Genomic DNA, 21003 nt, shown 5'->3' with positions numbered 1-21003 from the left:
CTCACGTCCTGACCAACTAACACATACAACAAACTAACAGAAATAGGTCAGGAACGTGACAAATGCACTGTTTGAAAATGTTTCTTTTAAATATTTTATGTGAATCACATTTTTATTTGGCGTACCCCCAACGGCATTGCGCATACCCCCAGTACCCCAGTATGGGAATACCTGCTCTACAGGAATCAGAGTTTTCAGAAGCTATTTTTTATCAAATAAGTAGCCCTCTCAGGCAAAGTGGTTATTATAAACACCACAAATGTCCATCTTATCTGTTATGGGACCAGAAGTTGTCATAACCTGCTGGGGTAATGAGAGGGTGGAGTTTTGTTTCAGAGATATTACTACCTTCCAGAAGGCAGCTGGATTCCCACCATTCTCAGACACACAGTTCAAGAAGTATGTTGATTTTGCTTTTCTAGCCAGGGATAGACATCTATTTCTCAAGTGTCTGAAGGACTGCCAGTCAGACGCAGGATCAGTAAGCCTTAGCACAAGCTACATTTCTCTCTAGAAGTTTCTCTGATATAGCTGATCCCTGGTCCACACAATGGGCCAATGTCAGTCCTAGATCATCTTTGAGAACATATTAAGACACCATGGTTGATCTTACTCAGATTTATTCCATAATAAACATGCATTAAAGAACATTGTAGTCTAATTTGATTTTGATTATATTTAGTTTAGTTTTCATAAGAGATTTCAGGAGATAAACAGCAGAGAACAGAAGAAAGTACAAGTACATATAGCCATTAAGACCCTCCTCTATGGCTCTAAACTCCTCCTCTATGGCTCTAAACTCCTCCTCTATGGCTATAAACTCCTCCTCTATGGCTCTAAACTCCTCCTCTATGGCTCTAAACTCCTCCTTTATGGCTCTAAACTCCTCCTCTATGGCTCTAAACTCCTCCTTTATGGCTCTAAACTCCTCTTCTATGGCTCTAAACTCCTCCTCTATGGCTCTAAACTCCTCCTTTATGGCTCTAAACTCCTCCTCTATGGCTCTAAACTCCTCCTTTATGGCTCTAAACTCCTCTTCTATGGCTCTAAATTCCTCCTCTATGGCTCTAAACTAATTATACATGATAGTATATTGAAACTGACATACTGATATACCAAAAACACACATTGTGATTATACATGATTACGTATGAATACTGTAGCGTATACATATGTATATAGATCAGTTCATATTCCTGAAAGCTCTGCACAAAGTTAAACTATTGAAGTCTTTGAACAGACCAGAAGCCTTAAAACCTGCCTGCTACCAACAACATTAGTATACTCCAAGAAGATAGGTGAACAAAAGCCAGTTTGGTATTATACTGTTAGCATAGTAGATGATGAGCTCTAATAAAAGCGCAACACAATAATCAGCAATGAAAAACAAAATAATGGAAAGTTACTCATCACAGCATGTGAACTACTAATTATGCCCACAAATCCTACTTGTCACCAATGTCAATATAAGACCAACAAAAAAAGATATTTTAATGTTAACCTGGTGACAGTGGATGCAAACATTAGTTACTTTCTGCAGCCTGCTGGTCCTCAATGGCCATGCTGGTCCTCAATGGCCTGCTTGGCCTCGAGGGCAGGGTAGAAGGAATGCAGTTTGGCTGTCACAGCATCATACATTTCCTGCCACTCTTCCTGGGTGAGAGATGATGGACTGGTCTCCAGGAACTTGTAGGCATCCTTCGACTGGACACTAAACATGCCCATGACGCTCTGGCATCTCCCACTAAACATCTTCCAAGCCTATGGGGTAAACCAAGAGAGAGAAATTAGCTATGGTCTCAATCAAGGTTGGATTCCCTTCAGTTTCTCAATCCGTTCCTGGGAGACACATTTTTGTTCTTGCCCACCATGTAAGCCTTCCATCAATGGATTTAGAAATGCTGAAAAACTTACCCTATATCCTTGTGATTTTGATGATTAGATTAGACGTTATTAGGTTTTAAAGCTGTTGCCTTAAATTGGTGGTGTTGTTGTATGAAAAGGATTTTAGCCCTTTTTTAGTTACATTACCCTCTAGCAGGATAATTCACATAAGTAATGATATGAAGTACAAACAATGATACATTATTCTGGCAGAGTGCCAGCAGAGAAAATTTATTAATTCACCTCTTCAGCTACTAGCAAGGAATCCAAGAACACCTCCTTAAAATCTGGGAGAAAATTAATCAGGTCTTCCCCAGCGAAGGTCTTCTGCTGCAGGTTGGTCACCATCACTCCGATCTTCTCCCAGAAGCTTCTGAGTTGCAGCAGAATATTCTGGATCCGGGTCAGGCAGGTTTGAACCTCAGCCAGATGGACAGGATCAGGAACAGAACCTGGAAAAACAAATACAAGCAACAGCATTGACATACCTCTTATTTACCTCGTGTCTTATTCAGTTCCCCAATAGCAGAGGCAATGTCATGAAAGAAAGGAATGACCACCATGTACAAAGCAGTGGAGTCCTTAATGCCTTTCCTTACCCAGGTCAAATTTGGCTCTGGTCAGCTCCATCTGGGATTTCATCACCTCCGATTGGGCCGCCCACTCGTTCTTACTCAAACGGGTCTTGTCCTGCTGAAGCTGATTCATCTTGTTCTTGGCCAACTCAATGGCTGCACTATCTCCAGGGTTATTGACCCCCTTCTGGATAGCATTGATGATCAATCCTAGGAAGGGAACCACGGCAGCCACTATGCCAAACTTCTTGTTTCTACTGGCAATGCCGTTAACCAACTTACGCAGCTCCGTATCAGCATCGGTGATCTTTCTATTGACCTCATTCAGAGCTGACTGGATGCAACTTAGCTTCATATTGTAGTCTTCAACAACATTCTGCAGGATCTCCTCTTCCGTGGTCAGCTTTCTCTTCTTGTCCTCTGTTTCTTTTTTGGTGGAAATAACATCGCTGGTGACAGTCGTTACCCCCATGTTGAGTTTCTTATAGCTAAATAAATTAGTGAGAGAACATGACAAAATATTTAACATATTTCATTGTCAACACATTGAAATATTTTTCCTATAACTACCTGCTATGTGGTATGATCTGAATGTTTGTTTCAAGGTGTATGTAGTGAATTTAAAACTCTCTTGCTCTGCTTGCTAAGAAGGTTGGCTTTCAATTGCGTGTGTTGATGCTGCTAGCTTAATCCCCACTCAGGGCTGAACAGAATGCACTCTATAACATTTATATTGGCTTACTCATCTACTATTTTTTCAACTTCTTTGATGATATCATGGATCCACTGATTGGCCTTCGCCAGGAATTTGACGGCAACCAACGGATTATTTTTCGTCACAGCAGCCTTCAGCATAGGGAATAATGTCTTGACCATGTTGTCACTGGTGCTAACACACTGTTGATAAGAGCATGTCACATAGTACAAGGTCAATGATGTCCTACCTTCCATTCATTAGCATAACTAAACTGCTGTAAAAACAAATAGCCTCAGTTTACCAGTATAGTGTAAGCTAGGTCATCTAATGATAAATGAACAGAGTTTACGAGGCTAGAAACACCCCAGTATCGTCTAAAATAGGTTATCTAATGATACATTAATAGTTTACAAGGATAGAAACAGTAAGATTGAAATACCAGCAGCAGCAGAGCCTCAGAGGAGGAGAACAGCATTTGGGCCTCAACAGCATTGGCTCTGATGATTCTCTCCAGAGAGGGGAATTTGGCCAGGCACAGGTAGGAGATGTTGTACAGCAGGGCTGTCTTCTCTGCAGCAGGCAGCAGGTCTCTAATGAAATCTGGGCTGTCCATTTGATGGTTGGATGGAACTACAGCTGAAAGGGAAGAAAACATCAACATTCAATACACAGGGGAGTAGGTTGTGATGAGTGGTTAGGGACTGAAATAAAATTGACCCTCCCTTAAGCAAAATACTGTATATTTTGACATGACCTCCCTAAACGCTTGAAAAAGAAACAAGTCCCTCTACCCAAAATAATGATAGAAACAAGGTAGATAGCAGAGAACGTGCCAGCTATTTACCTTCACTCCTAGGACAGACCAGAGCCGTATATATGCTGTTTTTCACCTACAATGGACTATCAATGACCATGGAGCTCTTGGCAGCCAAATTCAGATTTTTTATCCACTAATTTATATTTTGACCCATCACATCAGATCTTTTCACATCAGATCTTTTCACATCAGATCTTTTTCAGAGCTGATCTTTTACAGAGCAGGGACATAGTACTACCATAGTGTCTTCTCTCTCTGGAGGGTGGCGTGAATGACGAATAAATGTAGGGGTGTGTGCAGAGGCCTGTCGTTCGGAGGCTTGACCACTTTGTATGGGCCAAATTAGACATAACAAGAACAAAGACAGAAAACTCTAACAGTGGTTGTTTTGCTACTATGCCTGCAGATGTGCATAACATGCTGCGACCCTCATCAAAACTTTTTTAATAACTCCAAATAACAAAAACGTAGCTTGGTTGTTGTAACATTTAAATGTAAAACATGTATCATTATCAGATGGATCACCGGTGCGGTTGAATTCAGCATTACTGTATGGAGCACTCAAAACCTCTTGTAGGTCTAGTTGAGTAGCCAGCCTAGGCTACTGCTCAAATGGTGCTGTAATAAGCCTACATGTTTTTCGTTGCGTGGTGTTTTGTTGCAGGTTTTGTTTTTTGGTTATTCATTGTCAAGCTTTCAAAACATTTGGCATGCAGCACTTTGGCAGTGCTTGCTGTGACTTGTAGTGCAGCGCATCACGGGTGGTATGGAAGCGGGTCACAATGAAGTGACAACCCAAATCATTGCGCAGGCTGGATATAATTTTGTGACGGGCCTTGGGCCTTGTGTGGCTTATAGTTTACAGAAACATAGACTATCACCTCTATTGTGTATGCAGACAAACTGATCCACCTGGTCTCATAGACTACATGTAACATAGTAAACTAAATCCGGGACACTCAAAATAGTATGTTATGTTATGATTGATATGGTTGCACAAGACAGATGGTTACATAAGGAAAAAATGTAAATGGAGTGGTTGGTCAGGGTGGATGGGTGGGTGTATAACGATAATGTCTAGCAACCCAAAGCTTGCGAGTTTGAATTTCATCACGGACAACTTTAGCATTCTAGCTAATCAGCAACTTTTCAATTAATTACTATTTTGTAGCTACTTTGCAACTACTTAGAATGTTAGCTAACCCTTCCCTTAACCCTTTAACCTAACTCATAAACTTAACCCTAACCCCTAGCCTAGCTAACATTAGCCAGCTAGCTAACCACCTAGTTAGAATTTGTAACATATCATATGTTTTGCAAATTCGAAACATATTGTATTTTTTGCAAATTTGTAACATATAATATGAATTGTAATTCGTAACATATCATACGAAATGGCTGTTGGACATCCCAAAAATGTATGCATACCATACGAAACCTAACATATCATATTAACTGGCATGTCTTGGATTTACATACAGAATAATGTGAAATGATTTGAGACCAGGCTGCAGCAGCCAGCCAAACACCAATGAGATCTATGTCACGTTCCTGACCTGTTTTCTGTTGTTTTGTATGTGTTTAGTTGGTCAGGACGTGAGCTGGGTGGGAATTCTATGTTGTGTGTCTAGTTTGTCTGTTTCTATGTCAGCCTAGTGTGGGTTCTCAATCAGAGACAGATGGTAGTCGTTGTCTCTGATTGAGACTCATATATAGGAGGCTTGTTTTGTGTTGGGATTTTGTGGGTGTTTGTTTCCTGTCTCTGTGTTTGTTCTGCACCAGATAGGACTTTCTCGGTTTTCATGGATTGTTATTTTGTTTGTTGTTTGTAGTGTTCACATGTTATTATATTAAACATGTTGAGCACTGGCTACGCTGCATTTTGGTCCTCTCTTTCACCCCAGGAAGAAAGCCGTTACAATCTAGGATCCAAATTAACCGCATGTCTACCTTGATATTTATCAAACTCCACGGAGCCCCCTTGCGCGGTGGAACCCATAATGATATGTGACCACTTGGTTATGGTGCTGTCCTTTAACCACTAGATTCGACGGGCGCATAAATCGCGTAAAATAATCCTGATCAAGATCTTTTTCCTATGCCTAATAGTCCTACTCATCACTTATTATTATTATTACAAATATAAGATTATCACTTCTCACAATGGTGCTCTTTTAGTGAAGTTAGATCAAAGCTGAATCATTGTCTCGCATGTTCACATAATAATTCATTAGTATTTTACATAACAGAACCGAATATAATAGTAGGGCTTATATACTGTAGTATTCGCCCTATAAAATGTTAGCCTACACCAAAAACACCTCCTCAGTATTTTTGGAGGTTAAGCTTTTTTTTCTCATTAGGCCAACACTCAAGAGCGCCACACAGCAGGATATACTGTAGGTCTATGTTTTGATCGAAACAAAATAGTCCTACGAGAAAGGCTATTAGTTTGCTAACACCATGTGCTTTATCATCGCATTTGCGTAGGCACATTTCTTTCCTTTTAAAAATGCAATTCTTTACCTGACTGGAGACATTAGCGGAATATTTTAATACCATACAATGACCGATATGACAGGACCTAAATCTTGAATGCAGTCCTAGGCCGGCGAGAAGAGTGGAGACACAGATTGTACAATATGAAGAATAAGTTATTGACCTAAAAATGCTTTGCAGTGGTACTGACTCAACCATTGATGAAGATATTGAATATGCGCACTCGCAGGGTTGTGGGTTCGATTTCCACGGGGAACAAGTACGAATATGTATGCACTCACTACTGTAAGTCTCTCTGGATAAGAGAGTCTAATAAAAAAATAACTACATACTTTAAGATCCATGACAGAAGAGGCCCTTGTACCGATAGCTTATCTCTCAAGATACTTTGTAAACAATGCTCTTCGCTCAATATTGGGAGTTGATCAAATATTTTGGTCGCCGAACTAGACAGATTAGTCTTCTCTTTTCAACTGTAGCTACTTTCTCTAAAATAATCTATTGATCCCATGTAGCTAAAGAATACTCGCTGGTATAGTACTGTAGCCTACAGAAAGTATTCATTCAATAATTGTTTGCAAATGTATTTCAATGTATTAGCTGTAATGTAGTTTATCAATATGTATTTAAAGTCTATTTAAAAATTATATCATATTTAGGAATTTCATTTTCTTACACATATAACTTTGCCGTGTGTTTCTCCGAGAATGCACTTCATACAGCCTATAGGCTATTGGTGATTTGAGTTATTTAAAATGAGGCTATAGGCGCACTTGATCTTGCTGTCCTGTCCACGGAAAATCGCGCACACATGAGGGGCGACATCAGTCACACATTGAAATATATTAAGCAACTAATTATAAAACACTGAAAAATATAATACATTTAATCAATTACAAAGTACATTACCCTCCCCTTGACAGCCTTGACAGCCAGACATAGCCTTCACTATTACACGATATTGTAGACAAATGTCACGAATATCATAGATCTCCAGATCATACCATCCTCATTTTCTATCATAATGGTCTGGAAAATAGACATTCATGAATTGCAGACAAAGGGGACAATTTGTACAATATGTACAACTTTGACAATCTGTGAGGTCTTACCTGTATCAGATGACATGATTGATGAGTGGAGTTTTCTTTTTCAAGTCTCAATTTTACTGAAGAAATTATCAAAAGCGAATAATTGATTTATGCTGCAAGATCAAAGATGTTTCAAGGGTTAGAATACAACGATGAAAGATCTCACCAATGATTTAACAATCTCTGCCTTCAGTGTGGTAGGGATCAATGTGTCGGACTAGGCCTTTTTATTGCAAACTGTGAGGGCTGGGCTAAGAATTTGTTATCTATTCTCAATAATTTCCCAAGTACAAGAGATTGGCATTTTGTCAACAAACAGACGGTTCCATGAAACACACCAATGAATGGACAGTTACATTTCTCAACTGGTGATGAAGACATGCACACACACACGCCCGCACACACACACGCAAACACGCACCCACTACTGACACCTGACAAGTTACTGCGTGCACACCTACATTTCTTGGATGATCTCGATTGGCCTATTGCAATGAAGAAGCTGTGCTGACCATTCAGTATTGGGTTAGCGCTGTAGGAGACAGCCCAGTTTCAAAGCTAATGCAATCCAAGTTCTCCCTGTGTGAACTCCCGCCACCCAGGCCAGTTTAAACGAACGCCCTAATTCAGAAGTTGAATGTCAAAATAATTATTGCATAATTTGTACAGTTTGAAGTAACTTTGTAATACTACATGTCATTTCATAGAAAATTAATAACAGTCACGATTGGTTTGATTTAGTTTCAAATGTGGACAAAGCATTAGGAAGACCTTCCTAATATTGAGTTGGAAAATATCTCTGGTATTTGTGGTCGAATCGGTGTTCGAAAAACATTGCTTGACTGAGGGACCTTACAGATAACGGCAAAAGTGTATAAAGATGACAGAATTCAGATATGATGTCATTGTTTTAGCACTATCCACTGTTTTTAAACTACGGTGTGCGATATGGTTCAATGTGCCAATAAATAAGCACAATCTACTTTTTAGGTTTTCAAATGGCAGGGATCATGTACACTGGTGACAATACAATAAAAGATTAACAGGGAGGCGTGTACAATATGATGAACTTAGCAAAATTAGGAATTTGTGTTAATGGTGCACCTCTGCTATTGTACACTGCACTTTTGCCCTCAGAACAGCCTCAATTCGTCAGGGCATTGCCTCTACAAGGTGCAAATTCAAATTCAAATTCAAATCAAATGTATTTATATAGCCCGTCGTACATCAGCTGATATCTCAAAGTGCTGTACAGAAACCCAGCCTAAAACCCCAAACAGCAAGCAATGCAGGTGTAGAAGCACGGTGGCTAGGAAAAACTCCCTAGAAAGGCCAAAACCTAGGAAGAAACCTAGAGAGGAACCAGGCTATGAGGGGTGGCCAGTCCTCTTCTGGTTGTGGCGGGTGGAGATTAAAACATAACATGGCCAAGATGTTCAAATGTTCATAAATGACCAGCATGGTCAAATAATAATAATCACAGTAGTTGTCGAGGGTGCAGTAAGTCAGCACCTCAGGAGTAAATGTCAGTTGGCTTTTCATAGCCGATCATTAAGAGTATCTCTACCGCTCCTGCGGTCTCTAGAGAGTTGAAAACAGCAGGTCTGGGACAGGTAGCACATCCGGTGAACAGGTCAGGGTTCCATAGCCGCAGGCAGAACAGTTGAAACTGGAGCAGCAGCACAGCCAGGTGGACTGGGGACAGCAAGGAGTCATCATGCCAGGTAGTCCTGAGGCATGGTCCTAGGGCTCAGGTCGTCCGAGAGACAGAAAGAAAGAGAGAAAGAGAGAATTAGAGAGAGCATACTTAAATTCACACAGGACAACGGATAAGACAGGAGAAGTACCCCAGATATAACAAACTGACCCTAGCCCCCTGACACATAAAGTACTGCAGCATAAATACTGGAGGCTGAGACAGGAGGGGTCAGGAGACACTGTGGCCCCATCCGATGATACCCCCGGACAGAGCCAAACAGGAAGGATATAACCCCACCCACTTTGCCAAAGCACACCCCCCACACCACTAGATCGATCTCTTCAACCACCAACTTACCATCCTGGGACAAGGCCGAGTATAGCCCACAAAGATCTCCGCCACGACACAACCCAAGGGGGGGGCGCCAACCCAGACAGGAAGATCACGTCAGTGACTCAACCCACTCAAGTGATGCACCCCTCCCAGGGACGGCATGAAAGAGCACCAGTAAGCAAGTGACTCAGCCACTGTAATAGGGTTAGAGGCAGAGAATCCCAGTGGAGAGAGGGGAACCGGCCAGGTAGAGACAGCAAGGCGGTTCGTTGCTCCAGAGCCTTTCCTTTCACCTTCACACTCCTGGGCCAGACTACACTCAATCATATGACCCACTGAAGAGATGAGTCTTCAGTAAAGACTTAAAAGTTGAGACAGAGTCTGCGTCTCTCACATGGTTAGGCAGACCATTCCATAAAAATGGAGATCTATAGGAGAAAACCCTGCCTCCAGCTGTTTGCTTAGAAATTCTAGGGACAATTAGGAGGCCTGCGTCTTGTGACCGTAGCGTACGTGTAGGTATGTACGTCAGGACCAAAACGGAAAGATAGGTAGGAGCAAGCCCATGTAATGCTTTGTAGGTTAGCAGTAAAACCTTGAAATCAACCCTTGCCTTAACAGGAAGCCAGTGTAGGGAGGCTAGCACTGGAGTAATATGATACATTTTTGGGGTTCTAGTCAGGATTCTAGCAGCCGTATTTAGCACTAACTGACGTTTATTTAGTGCTTTATCCGGGTAGCCGGAAAGTAGAGCATTGCAGTAGTCTAACCTAGAAGTAACAAATGCATGGATACATTTTTCTGCATAATTTTTGGACAGAATTTTTCTGATTTTTGCAATGTTACGTAGATGGAAAAAAGCTGTCCTTGAAACAGTCTTGATATGTTTGTCAAAAGAGAGATCAGGGTCCAGAGTAACGCCGAGGTCCTTCACAGTTTTATTTGAGACGACTTTACAACCATCAAGATTAATTGTCAGATTCAACAGAAGATCTCTTTGTTTCTTGGGACCTAGAACAAGCATCTCTGTTTTGTCCGAGTTTAAAAGTAGAACGTTTTCAGCCATCCACTTCTTTATGTCTGAAACACAGGTTTCTAGCGAGGGCAATTTTGGGGCTTCACCATGTTTCATTGGTGAAGTACAGCTGTGTGTCATCCGCATAGCAGTGAAAGTTAACATTATGTTTCGAATTACATCCCCAAGAGGTAAAATATATAGTGAAAACAATAGTGTTCTTAAAACGGAACCTTGAGGAACACCGAAATGTACAGTTGATTTGTCAGAGGACAAACCATTCACAGAGACAAACTGATATCTTTCCGACAGATAAGATCTAAACAAGGCCAGAACTTGTCCATGTAGACCAATTTGGGTTTCCAATCTCTCCAAAAGAATGTGGTGATCGATGGTATCAAAGGTCTAGGAGCACGAGGACAGATGCAGAGCCTCGGTCTGACGCCATTAAAAGGTAATTTACCACCTTCACAAGTGCAGTCTCAGTGCTATGATGGGGTCTAAAACCAGACTGAAGCATTTCGTATACATTGTTTGTCTTCAGGAAGGCAGTGAGTTGCTGCGCAACAGCTTTTTCAATTTTTTTTGAGAGGAATGGAAGATTCGATATAGGCCGATAGTTTTTTATATTTTCTGGGTCAAGGTTTGGCTTTTTCAAGAGAGGCTTTATTACTGCCACTTTTAGTGAGTTTGGTACACATCCGGTGGATAGAGAGCCGTTTATTATGTTCAACATAGGAGGGCCAAGCACAGGAAGCAGCTCTTTCAGTAGTTTAGTTGGAATAGGGTCCAGTATGCAGCTTGAAGGTTTAGAGGCCATGATTATTTTCATCATTGTGTCAAGAGATATAGTACTAAAACACTTAAGTGTCTCTCTTGATCCTAGGTCGTGGCAGAGTTGTACAGACTCAGGACAGCTGAGCTTTGGAGGAATATGCAGATTTAAAGAGGAGTCCATAATTTCCTTTCTAATGATCATGATCTTTTCCTCAAAGAAGTTCATGAATTTATTACTGCTGAAGTGAAAGCCATCCTCACTTGGGGAATGCTGCTTTTTAGTTAGCTTTGCGACAGTATCAAAAATACATTTCGGATTGTTCTTATTTTCCTCAATTAAGTTGGAAAAATAGGATGATCGAGCAGCAGTGAGGGCTCTTCGATACTGCACGGTACTGTCTTTCCAAGCTAGTCGGAAGACTTCCAGTTTGGTGTGGCGCCATTTCCGTTCCAATTTTCTGGAAGCTTGCTTCAGAGCTCGAGTATTTTCTGTATACCAGGGAGCTAGTTTCTTATGACAAATATTTATAGTTTTTAGGGGTGCAACTGCATCTAGGGTATTGCTCAAGGTTAAATTGAGTTCCTCAGTTAGGTGTTTAACTGATTTTTGTCCTCTGACGTCCTTGGGTAGGCAGAGGGAGTTTGGAAGGGCATCAAGGAATCTTTGTGTTGTCTGAGAATTTATAGCACGACTTTTGATGCTCCTTGGTTGGTGTCTGAGCAGATTATTTGTTGCGATTGCAAACGTAATAAAATGGTGGTCCGATAGTCCAGGATTATGAGGAAAAACATTATGATCTACAACATTTATTCCATGTGACAAAACTAGGTCCAGAGTATGACTGTGGCAGTGAGTAGGTCCAGAGACATGTTGGACAAAACCCACTGAGTCGATGATGGGTCCGAAAGCCTTTTGGAGTGGGTCTGTGGACTTTTCCATGTGAATATTAAAATCACCAAAAATTTGAATATTATCTGCTATGACTACAAGGTCCGATAGGAATTCAGGGAACTCAGTGAGGAACGCTGTATATGGCCCAGGAGGCGTGTAAACAGTAGCCATAAAAAGTGATTGAGTAGGCTGCATAGATTTCATGACTAGAAGCTCAAAAGACGAAAACGTCATTTTTTGTTTTGTAAATTGAAATTTGCTATCGTAAATGTTAGCAACACCTCCGCCTTTGCGGGATGCACGGGGGATATGGTCACTAGTGTAACCAGGAGGTGAGGCCTCATTTAACACAGTAAATTCATCAGGCTTAAGCCATGTTTCAGTCAGGCCAATCACATCAAGATTATGATCAGTGATTAGTTCATTGACTATGACTGCCTTTGAAGTGAGGGATCTAACATTAAGTAACCCTATTTTGAGATGTGAGGTATCAAGATCTCTTTCAATAATGGCAGGAATGGAGGAGGTCTTTATCCTAATAAGATTGCTAAGGCGAACACCGCCATGTTTAGTTTTGCCCAACCTAGGTCGAGGCACAGACACAGTCTCAATGGGTATGGCTGAGCTGACTACACTGACTGTGCTATTGGCAGACTCCACTAAGCTGGCAGGTTGGCTAACAGCCTGCTGCCTGGCCTGCACCCTATTTCATTGTGGGGCTAAAGGAGTTAGAGCCCTATCTATGTTGGTAGATAAGATGAGAGCACCCCTCCAGGTAGGATGGAGTCCGTCACTCCTTAGCAGGTCAGGCTTGGTCCTGTTTGTGGGTGAGTCCCAGAAAGAGGGCCAATTATCTACAAATTCTATCTTTTGGGAGGGGCAGAAAACAGTTTTCAACCAGCGATTGAGTGCTGAGACTCTGCTGTAGAGCTCGTCACTCCCCCTAACTGGGAGGGGGCCAGAGACAATTACTCGATGCCGACACATCTTTCTAGCTGATTTACACGCTGAAGCTATGTTGCACTTGGTGACCTCTGACTGTTTCATCCTAACATCGTTGGTGCCGACGTGGATAACAATATCTCTATACTCTCTACACTCGCCAGATTTAGCTTTAGCCAGCACCATCTTAAGATTAGCCTTAACGTCGGTAGCCCTGCCCCCTGGTAAACAGTGTATGATCGCTGGGTGATTCGTTTTAAGTCTAATACTGCGGGTAATGGAGTCGCCAATGACTAGGGTTTTCAATTTGTCAGAGCTAACGGTGGGAGCCTTCGGCGTCTCAGACCCCGTAACGGGAGGAGTAGAGACAAGAGAAGACTCAGACTCAGACTCCGACTCGCTACATAATGGGGAAAACCGGTTGAAAGTTTCTGTCGGCTGAATGAGCGACACCGGTTGAGCATTCCAACAGCATTTCCCTCCAGAAGCCATGAGAAAGTTGTCCGGCTGCGGGGACTGTGCGAGGGGATTTATACTAACGTTAATATCTGTACTTACTGGTGGCACAGACGCTGTTTCTTCCTTTCCTACACTGAAATTACCCTTGCCTAACGATTGCGTCTGAAGCTGGGCTTGCAGCACAGCTATTTTCGCCGTAAGGCGATCGTTCTCCTGTATATTATGAGTACAGCGACTGCAATTAGAAGACATCATGTTAATGTTACTACTTAGCTTCGGCTGTTGAAGGTGTTGACGAACCATGTCCAGATAAAGCGTCCGGAGTGAAAAAGTTGAATGAGGGGAAAAAGTTGCGATGGAAAAACTAAAAATATAAACGGTAATTAAAAACAGAAACAAAACAAAAAACGTAAAGTTGTCAGCTAGCAAAGTAAAGTAAAGTTGGCAGCAAAACGCACAGCAACAAAACGCACAGCAACACGTCTGCAGATTCAACAGGAAGTGACGAGTTACCTGTATTAGCAGTGATTAGTTCATTGATTATAACTGCCTTTGAAGTGAGGGATCTAACATTAACCTTTCTCGCCCCGGGGTTCCGCTAGCGGAACACCCACAACATTCCGCTGCCTTCGCAGAGTGCGAAATTCAAAAATATTTTTTAGAAATATTTAACTTCCACACATTAACAAGTCCAATAAAGGAAATTAAAGATAAACATCTTGTGAATCCAGCCAACATGTCCGATTTTTAAAATGTTTTACAGCGAAAACACAATATATATTTATGTTAGCTCACGACAATAGCCAAACACACAACGCCATGTTTTCACCGCCAACATAGCTTTCACAAAAGCCACAAATAGAGATACAATTAATCACTTACCTTTGAAAACTTCATCAGATGACAGTCTTATAACATCATGTTATACAATACATTTATGTTTTGTTCGAAAATGTGCAGATTTAGAGGTATAAATCGTAGTTTTACATTGCAGCACCGTCACAAATAGCACCAAAACAGCCAGAATAATTACAGAGAGCAACGTGAAATACCTAAATACTCATCATAAAACATTTATGAAAAATACATGTTGTACAGCAAATGAAAGATAAACATCTTGTGAATCCAGCCAATATTTCCGATTTTTTAAGTGTTTTACAGCGAAAACACAATATATAATTATATTAGCTCATCACAATAGCCAAACACACAAAGCTATTTATCCACCGCCAGCATATATTTCACAAAAACAGCAATATAGATAAAATTATTCACTAACCTTTGGACAACTTCATCAGATGACAGTCTTATAACATCATGTTATACAATACATTTATGTTTTGTTCAAAAATGTGCATATTTAGAGCTGCAAATCGTGGTTATACATTGTGAATATGTAGCAACAATTCACCAAAATCTCCAGAGATATTTTGGACAGTCACCTAATCTAATCAAAGAACTCATCATAAACTTTACTAAAAAATACATGTTGTACACCAAATGAAAGATACACTGGTTCTTAATGCAACCGCTGTGTTAGATTTTTTAAAATAACTTCACTACAACATACAAAATGCATTATTGTGAGACAGCGCTCACATATTCTCCGCCCTGTTAGGGTCAACATATTCCACAGAAATACGAAATAACATCATAAATTGTGTCTTACTTTTGCTGAGCTTCCATCAGAATGTTGTGCAAGGAGTCCTTGGTCCAGAATAAATCGTTGTTTGGTTTTAGAATGTCCATTTCTTCTTTCGTATTAGCAACTTTGGCTAGCCATGTCGAGCTCACGTGTCCAAGAAAACGTTGCGCTTGGAACGAAAAATTCGCCGTGCATACCGAACGCTTTTCAGAAGACAATGTCGAGGTCCTTCGCGCGCCGTGGAAAATTGACAAAATGGCTGACCTGTCACTACAAAAGCTCTTGTTCGGCCTCAGACCAAGCTAAACACCCCATTCAACCTTCCACTTCCTGTTGACATCTAGTGGAAGGCGTATGAAGTGCATACAGAACCATAAATAAAAGCCAGTTGAATAGGCAGGCCCTGACACAGAGCCTCGTTTTCAGATTTTTCACTTTCTGTATGGAAGTTTGCTGCCGAATGAGTTCTGTTTTACTCTCAGATATAATTCAAACAATTTTAGAAACTTCAGAGTGTTTTCTATCCAATAGTAATAATAATATGCATATTGTATGACCTAGAACAGAGTACGAGGCCGTTTCATATGGGCACGATTTTTTCCCAAAGTGAAAATAGCGCCCTCTACTCACTAACAGGTTAAGTAGCCCTATTTTGAGATGTGAGGTATCACGATCTCTTTCAATAATGGCAGGAATGGAGGAGGTCTTTATCCTAGTGAGATTGCTAAGGCGAACACCGCCATGTTTAGTTTTGCCCAACCTAGGTCGAGGCACAGACACGGTCTCAATGGGGAGAGCTGAGCTGACTACACTGACTGTGCTAGTGGCAGACTCCACTAATCTGGCAGGCTTGCTAACAGCCTGCTGCCTGGCCTTCACCCTATTTCATTGTGGAGCTAGAGGAGTTAGAGCCCTGTCTATGTTGGTAGATGAGAGCACCCCTCCAGCTAGGATGGAGTCCGTCACTCCTCAGCAGGCCAGGCTTGGTCCTGTTTGTGGGTGAGTCCCAATTATCTACAAATTCTATCTTTTGGGAGGGGCAGAAAACAGTTTTCAACCAGCGATTGAGTTGTGCTGTAGAGCTCATCACTCCCCCTAACTGGGAGGGGGCCAGAGACAATTACTCGATGCCGACACATCTTTCTAGCTGATTTACACGCTGAAGCTATGTTGCGCTTGGTGACCAGGCGGTGATGCAGCCCGACAGGATGCTCTCGATTGTGCATCTGTAAAAGTTTGTAAAAGAGTGTTTTTGATGACAAGCCGCATTTCTTCAGCCTCATGAGGTTGAAGAGGCGCTGTTGCGCCTTCTTCATCACGCTGTCTGTGTGGGTGGACCATTTCAGTTTGTCCGTGATGTGTACGCCGAGGAACTTAAAACTTTCCACCTTCTCCACTACTGTCCCGTCAAATGTGGATAGGGGGCTGCTCCCTCTGCTGTTTCATGATGTCCACGATCATCTCCTTTGTTTTGTTGACATTGAGAGTGAGGTTATTTTCCTGACACCACACTTCGAGGGCCCTCAACTCCTCCCTGTAGGCCGTCTCGTCGTTGTTGGTAATCAAGCCTACCACTGTAGTGTCGTCTGCAAACTTGATGATTGAGTTGGAGGCGTGCATGGCCACACAGTCATGGGTGAACAGGGTGTACAGGAGAGGGCTGAGAACACACCCTTGTGGGGCCCCAGTGTTGAGGATCAGCAGGGTGGAGATGTTGTTACCTACCCTCACCACCTGGGGGCGGCCCGTCAGGAAGTCCAGGACCCAGTTCCACAGGGCGGGGTTGAGACCGAGGGTGATGTGCAGTGTGGTTGGATTGCGTCGTCTGTGGACCTATTGGGGCGGAAAGCAAATTGGATTGGGTCTAGGGTGTCAGGTAGGGTGGAGGTGATATGGTCCTTGACTAGTCTCTCAAAGCACTTCATGATGACGGAAGTGAGTGCTACGGGGCGATAGTCATTTAGCTCAGTTACCTTCGCTTTCTTGGGAACAGGAACAATGGTGGCCCTCTTAAAGCATGTGGGAACAGCAGACTGGGATAAAGATTGATTGAATATGTCCGTAAACACACCAGCCAGCTGGTCTGCGCATGCTCTGAGGACGCGGCTGGGGATGCCTTCTGGGCCGGCAGCCTTGCGAGTGTTAACACGTTTAAATGTTTTACTCACGTTGGCTGCAGTGACGAAGAGTCCGCAGGTTTTGGTAGCGGGCCGTGTCAGTGGCACTGTGTTGTCCTCAAAGCAAGCAAAGAAGTTCTTTAGCTTGTCTGGGAGCAAGACATCGTGGTTCGCGACGGGGCTGGTTTTCCTTTTGTAGTCCGTGATTGACTGTAGACCCTGCCACATACCTCTCGTGTCTGAGCTGTTGAATTGCGACTCTACTTTGTCTCTATACTGACGCTTAGCTTGTTTGATTGCCTTGCGAAGGGAATAGCTACACTGTTTGTATTTGGTCATGTTTCCGGTCACCTTGCTCTGATTAAAAGCAGTGGTTCACGCTTTCAGTTTTGCGCGAATGCTGCCATCAAGCCACGGTTTCTGGTTGGGGAATGTTTTAATAGACGCTGTGGGTACAACATCACTGATGCACTTGCTAATAAAATCGCTCACCGAATCAGCGTATTCATCAATGTTATTGTCTGACGCTATGCGGAACATATCCCAGTCCACGTGATCAAAGTAATCTTGAAGCATGGAATCCGATTGTTCGGACCAGCGTTGAACAGACCTGAGCACGGGTGCTTCCTGTTTTAGTTTTTGTCTATAGGCTGGGAGCAACAAAATGGAGTCGTGGTCAGATTTTCCGAAAGAAGGGTCGGGGAGGGCTTTATATGCGTCGAGGAAGTTAGAATAACAATGATCCAGGGTTTTGTCAGCCCGGGTCACTCATTCGATATGCTGATAAAATTTAGGGAACCTTGTTTTCAGATTAGCCTTGTTAAAATCCCCAGCTACAATAAATGCAGCCTATATGTGGTTTCCAGTTTACATAGAGTCAAATTAAGTAATTTCAGGGCCGTCGATGTGTACATAGAGGAAAATGAGGACTTGCAGGTGTAAGTTGATCCATACATTGTTAGCCCATTGTAGTGTCTTAGCTCTTGTTACTTATGTATATAATAAGAAAGACTCCGAATACAAGGAAGTGAACTGGAGCTTCACATTTACTAAAACAAGTTAGTACCAGAATAACATAGAACAACACTATTCATGACCAAGGGCGCTCCGTTCTTAAAGAGGGTATCAATAATTAAAACTTCTTAGGGATAGGGGGCAGTATTTTCACGTCCGGATGAAACGCGTGCCCAAAGTAAACTGCCTGTTACTCAGGCACAAGATGTGTATCTTTCATCTGGTGTCTTGGACTTGTGATTTCATGATATTTAGATGCTAGTATTTACTTGTGGCGCTATGCTAGGCTATGCTAGTCAGCTTTTTTACTGATGAGGGTGCTCCCGGATCCGGGATGGTGACTCCAATATTTCAGATTTTTTAAGTGTTTTACAGCGAAAACACAATATAGCATTATATTAGCTTACTACAATAGCCTACCACACAGCCGCATTCAATCAAGGAACGTTAGCGATAGCGAATAAACCAGCAAAATATATTATTTTTTTCACTAACCTTCTCAAACTTCATCAGATGACAGTCCTATAACATCATATTACACAATACATATATGGTTTGTTCGAAAATGTGCATATTTAGCGGTACAATTCGTGGTTGAACAACGTGAATACTAGCCAAACTGCCCAAAATAATCCGGACATATTTCTGACACTCACATCATCTAATCAAATAACTAATCATATACTTTACTAAAAAATACAGGTTGGACAGCAAATGAAAGATACACTAGTTCTTAATGCAACCGCTGTGTTAGATTTTTAAAAATAACCTTATTACGACATACAGCTTACGTTACAGCGAAACAGCGCCCGAAATCTGGGCAGATTTTAGTCTAAACATTTTTCGACAGAAATACGAAATAATATCATAAATGGTTCCTACTATTTGATGAGCTTCCATCAGAATCTTGTACAAGTTGTCCTTTGTCCAGAATAATCGTTGTTTGGTTGTAGAATGCCCTCTTCATCTGTAGAATTAGCAACGAAAGCTAGCCATGTGGCGCAGCAGTGTCCAACGCACCATAACGCAAGACAAAGAAATTCCAGAAAATCGCAAACAACTGATATAAACTGCTATAAGTCGGTTTAATATAACTAGTTTATGATGTTTTTAAGACATATATCGAATAAAATCAGATCCGGATATATCTAAGGCCTATAACGACAGCTTTTCAGAAAGCAATCCTGAGGTCTGTCTTGCGCCAAGACGAACGGTGAAAAGACTACACCCACGGTTCCAAGAGCTCTTGTTCGGCCTCAGATCTAGCTAGACACCCCATTCCAATTCTCACTGCCTACTGACATCTAGGGGAAGGCGTATGCAGTGCATGTAGACCCATAGATTCCATGCAAATTTATAAACGGACCCTGGAACAGAGCCCTCGATTTCCGATTTCTCACTTCCTGACAGGAAGTTTGCTGCAAAATGAGTTCTGTTTTACTCACAGATATAATTCAAACGGTTTTAGAAACTAGAGAGTGTTTTCTATCCAATAGTAATAATAATATGCATATTGTACGAGCAAGAATTGAGTACGGGGCAGTTTAATTTGGGAACGATTTTTTACAAAGTGAAAACAGCGCCCCCATATTGACAAAAGGTTAATGAATTATTCTTTATTTTACCTCACATTAGTCTCATTCCAAATGTCATAAATTGTTGGTTATCTGCACGAACCCAGTCTTCACTATGAGTCATCCATACATCAATTGTCTTAAAATTATTTATTTACCAACTAAAGAATTCACAGAAATGCATAAACAAACAGTAGATTGATAGTCCAAGAGTTTAACCACGTGGTATGGTTAAAAGATTCAGCCATCTACTCAAACTTTGGCCCTCTCGTTATCAGGGTAAGCTGGTCTGCAACCTTTGTCCTCTCGTAATTGAAGGAAACATGGTCTCTTGAGAAATTCTCAAAATGGGGGTTTTATTCGGGAGTTGCAGAAAGGGGCCTGTCCCAGGATGCCCGACCCTAACTGGGCTCATGGGCGGTCCTCTGATTTAGTTAAACTCAAAAGGGAATTGGAGTTTCCTTCATTAAACAGTCCAAAATCACATTACACAATTTTACAAACAGTATCATCCTCACTCATTCATCTTATACAACAATTAGATGTAAACCTCATATCTGAACCTATTATATAAACAGCGTTATGGTAATGTGGCCGCACCATCTCCCATGAGCCCTACAAAATTGTACCAAACGGACCAGTACGTAGCTGAATTCTTCACCGATCTTTTATACCTTCTCCTGAACATAAATGTTGTTCGGACCTCAAGTTCTGTGAGGTGGAAGAAATTCCTTTGTTCTCTATGAAAATTCATATTGTCTCTATACTGTGGCCATGAGGAGATCATCTCCTCCAAGAATTTACGACCTCTCTCTGACCACAGCAGCCTGGGTATAGGAGACAGGGAGAGGGGGATGTGGCTTGCTGTACCCAAAGAGGGCAACGTCATGACAATACCTTAGGTTCGATTAGGAAGGTTGTTTGAAATGTTTGCACCAAGTTTACAGGTAACTTATTAGATACTTTGTAGTCA

General features: G+C 41.8%; 1 protein-coding gene across 1 annotated transcript; it reads right to left on the bottom strand.

The window, feature by feature from the left end:
* Positions 1–603: 603 nt before the first annotated feature.
* On the bottom strand, positions 604–7848 carry LOC129844933 (uncharacterized). The gene is made up of 6 exons (XM_055913097.1): positions 7585–7848; positions 3596–3792; positions 3202–3356; positions 2484–2947; positions 2128–2336; positions 604–1761 (listed from the first exon to the last, which is right to left on the bottom strand). Exons 1-6 carry the CDS (start codon positions 7598–7600, stop codon positions 1552–1554), a joined length of 1251 nt encoding a protein of 416 aa, XP_055769072.1. The 5' UTR covers positions 7601–7848; the 3' UTR covers positions 604–1551.
* Positions 7849–21003: the final 13155 nt, after the last annotated feature.

The sequence above is a fragment of the Salvelinus fontinalis genome, unplaced genomic scaffold, assembly GCF_029448725.1.
Source record: "Salvelinus fontinalis isolate EN_2023a unplaced genomic scaffold, ASM2944872v1 scaffold_0254, whole genome shotgun sequence".
Lineage (NCBI taxonomy): Eukaryota > Metazoa > Chordata > Actinopteri > Salmoniformes > Salmonidae > Salvelinus > Salvelinus fontinalis.
This window is presented reverse-complemented; position numbering and strand designations above follow the sequence as displayed.